This window comes from Sinocyclocheilus rhinocerous, unplaced genomic scaffold, assembly GCF_001515625.1.
Source record: "Sinocyclocheilus rhinocerous isolate Xijiao unplaced genomic scaffold, SAMN03320098_v1.1 scaffold1182, whole genome shotgun sequence".
NCBI lineage: Eukaryota > Metazoa > Chordata > Actinopteri > Cypriniformes > Cyprinidae > Sinocyclocheilus > Sinocyclocheilus rhinocerous.
The window spans coordinates 636,523-639,870 of record NW_015624203.1 but is presented as its reverse complement, the minus strand read 5'-3'; the positions used below and the strand labels follow the sequence as shown (position 1 = coordinate 639,870).

At 35.0% G+C, this 3,348-nt stretch overlaps 1 protein-coding gene across 1 annotated transcript in view; it reads left to right on the top strand.

Annotated features, from left to right (window-relative positions):
* LOC107739135 (cAMP-specific 3',5'-cyclic phosphodiesterase 4B-like) overlaps window positions 1–1,577 on the top strand; it is a 148,951-nt gene extending 147,374 nt beyond the window's left edge. Inside the window, exon 15 of the mRNA XM_016551150.1 lies at window positions 10–1,577. Coding sequence (XP_016406636.1) covers window positions 10–360 — 351 coding nt within the window. The 3' untranslated portion in view covers window positions 361–1,577. The remainder of the gene's footprint in view (window positions 1–9) is intronic.
* The last annotated feature ends 1,771 nt before the right edge of the window (window positions 1,578–3,348 follow it).

Genomic DNA, 3,348 nt, shown 5'->3' with positions numbered 1-3,348 from the left:
TCTCTTCAGGTGGGTTTCATTGACTACATCGTCCACCCACTGTGGGAAACCTGGGCCGACTTGGTGCATCCAGATGCCCAGGATATCCTGGACACGCTGGAGGATAATCGGAACTGGTACCAGAGCATGATCCCCCAGAGCCCTTCCCCACCCTTCTACCAGCCCGACAAAGAAGGCAACGGCGGGGGTTCAGGGCCAGACAAGTTCCAGTTTGAGCTCACACTAGAGGAAGAGGACTCAGAAGGCACGGAAAAAGACGAACAGAGCCAGGGTGACGAGGAAGAGGATGTGGAAGAAGAAATGGAATCCACTACACACATCCAGATAGTTACCGAAGACGCATCACCTGTCGACACATAGGACTTGGCGTCTCTTAATAGGCGGTAGCTGTTTTTTCCCTTGCGAGAGGAGCAATCTTGCAGTTGATGCTTTTTAAAAAGCCCACATGGGGTGCTTTTTTAGGCCCTCATGGGAGGAGGATGTCTTGCCCTCCTTGCACTTACGTTTGGAGACAGTTTGGTAGGAGCTCTCAGGAAATAAATGCTGCAGACATTTTGGACCTGAACAATTGACAGGCGACTTTGATAAACATGAAGGATTGGGGCCAACGTGGACAGTTTGTTTGTTTGTTTGTTTACCTGCCGGTGAGGAGTAGACACTACTGAGAGGATTTCTCTTTTTTTTTTTGTACCAACACAAATTTTTTCTAAAGCTATGGTTGTGTGTTGAGGTCAAACACGAACTACTGAAGAACAAGTATTTGTAAAGAGAGAAACTGTTTACTTTTCTGTACCATTTGTCTAAAGACTGTGTGCCTTTTTACTATTGTCTTTTTAATAGTCTTTTATTTATTGAACACATTTTAGTATAACTGTATGTTGAAATGTTTTCGTTTTCTAAACCAGACCAAACATGCAGAATTGTTTTATATCTACGCTGGAGAGAGAATTAGTGTCTTCCTTTGTTTGGCAATATAACTTGATAATCCAAACATCTGACAAACGATCAGAAAACTAAGAAATGATGAAAGAGGCACTTTCTGTTTATTCTATCTACATTTGTGTCGGACTTTTTAAATATGAGCACAAACTCTGTTTATTTGGATCCGTACATCATCCCATCCACATTAGGGTAAAAAAAAAATCTGTGTTAGGTAAATGCATTGTTGCACAAAAAACTTTAAATGCCCTTAAATATGAAGACCCCATTTGCTTAGATCGTAAAACAAAATACAAGCACCCCCCAAAAAAATCCAATCACTAGGGGTCTCATAATGTACTAAAATCACAGGGGAAGCCAAAGCTATGTTCACTTAAACGTTAATTTGCTTTCGATTCATCATAATTGTCTTCCTTACAGCAGCCATTTTTCATTCTTCCCATCATACCTCAGAAACACAGAATAAAAGCAGTCCAAACTAGCTTTTGTAGCTTTTCTACACACTTTGATACAGAACATTTCCACATTTATCTTCTAAATAAAACATCTTCTCTTATGATTGGCTCACTTTTAAGACAGATTAAAACATTGACGTCAACTGATTTCCTTCCCCATCTCGTAGAACACCAAGATATGATTAAAAAAAATCTCACTTACATCTGCTCTAGTACTTCAACAATTACACTTGTCAGATTTCAACATGCCAGTTTTGTAATGAATCTATTGACGTTAGCATTGCTGTCTCGTGCATTTTTTCACCAATAACGTTTAAGTTTGTGTGTAGTTCATACTTTGAGGTACTTTAACTACCTTACACTCAAAGTCTCAACAGTGGAAACAGTTAATGGCCAAAGTAGCATGCAAATGTACGTTTGTGTGCACATATATATATATATGTGTCTACACATTACTGTGTTTATGTGTGCAAGCGTCCGTCAGGTCGCTTGATCACCAGCCCACGCTTTTCACGACTCCTTCAATTCACTTTGTTTCTATGCGCTCAGATTGGTCCTCTACTGTTTATAACAGTGTATTTATTACCGTTAACTGTACATAAGAAATAATGTTTCTTTGTAAATGGATTAATTTATATGCACTTGCATTACCGAAAATTGGTGGTGTTTCTTGTGTAGTGGGCTCTTGGACTGAGTCTGTTTTATTTAGTAATATTGTTTGTTTTAATATAAATAAATATATATTATATATACTATGTATGAATATATTGCACAATTTCCAACTGCCCAGAACAGTAGCCTATGAGACACGCGACCCATTGGTAACGGGGAGAGTCTGTAGATAAGACATAAATGCATACTGTAGACATCTGTCAGATATTAGAAGCTTTGTGTATCACTGTTTGGTGTAACATCGATAAATCAGTATCTCACGAGAATCTCCACAGAACATGGCCCTCAAATATATACAACACTTTGAATGGAGATTGCTAAAAAATGGCTCAGAAGTGGCCTGTCAAGGCACATTTACAGATGAATTGGTCACTAACATCACAATCTTTGAACAACAATGTGAAATCGATATAATTACGAAAATGTGATCTTCTGTAATTATTTGTGCTAATGTGAACTATTTTTTCTGACCTTGTTAGCAGTTTTGAAATTCAAATTGTCAGTATAACTTTGTTAATCTATATTTGAGATCTTTTGGTCCGATTTGCGTCCAAAAGGATTCAACAGAATTAGTGCTATCTGCATGAGGGATGAGTTTTTATCGTCTGGTTATCCCACATTGTTGCAGGTGAATATTCAATGTTTCACACAATGTATGGTAATAATATTGTATATTGTGTTCAATAAAATCTGAAGCTACTTTTCTATGAAGTGATTAAAGACAAAGCATGAATATATTCTGTGTTAATGTCTTTCTTCATCGCTTTTATGTTACATGAACTCTAGTTTATTTAAATCAATCTCTTTTTGAATTCACCCAGTTTATCCATTTGAATGATTCTAACAATATAATACAATATAACAGTAAAATAAATTAATAGACATAAAATATTATAATATTACATACAATATATACAATACCGTTTAATTATTATGACATCATATGTGCATCTTTCATTAAGGAAATTGCCATGATTTCAACAATAATAAAAGTCTGCTGTCAGCATTTTTTTTAAAGAAATGAATTCTTTCATTAGGAATGGAAGCATTATATTAATAAAGAAATGACAGTAAATATATACAATTTTACAAAAAATATATATATTTCAAATAAATTGTTCTTTTAAACTTTCTATTAATCAAAGAATCCTGAAAAAATGTATCACAGTTTCCACAAAAATATTAAGCAGCACAACTATTCAACGATAATAAGAAAAAAATATTTTAAATTATGTTTTATATATATATATATATATTTGTTTATTTTTTATTATTATTTATT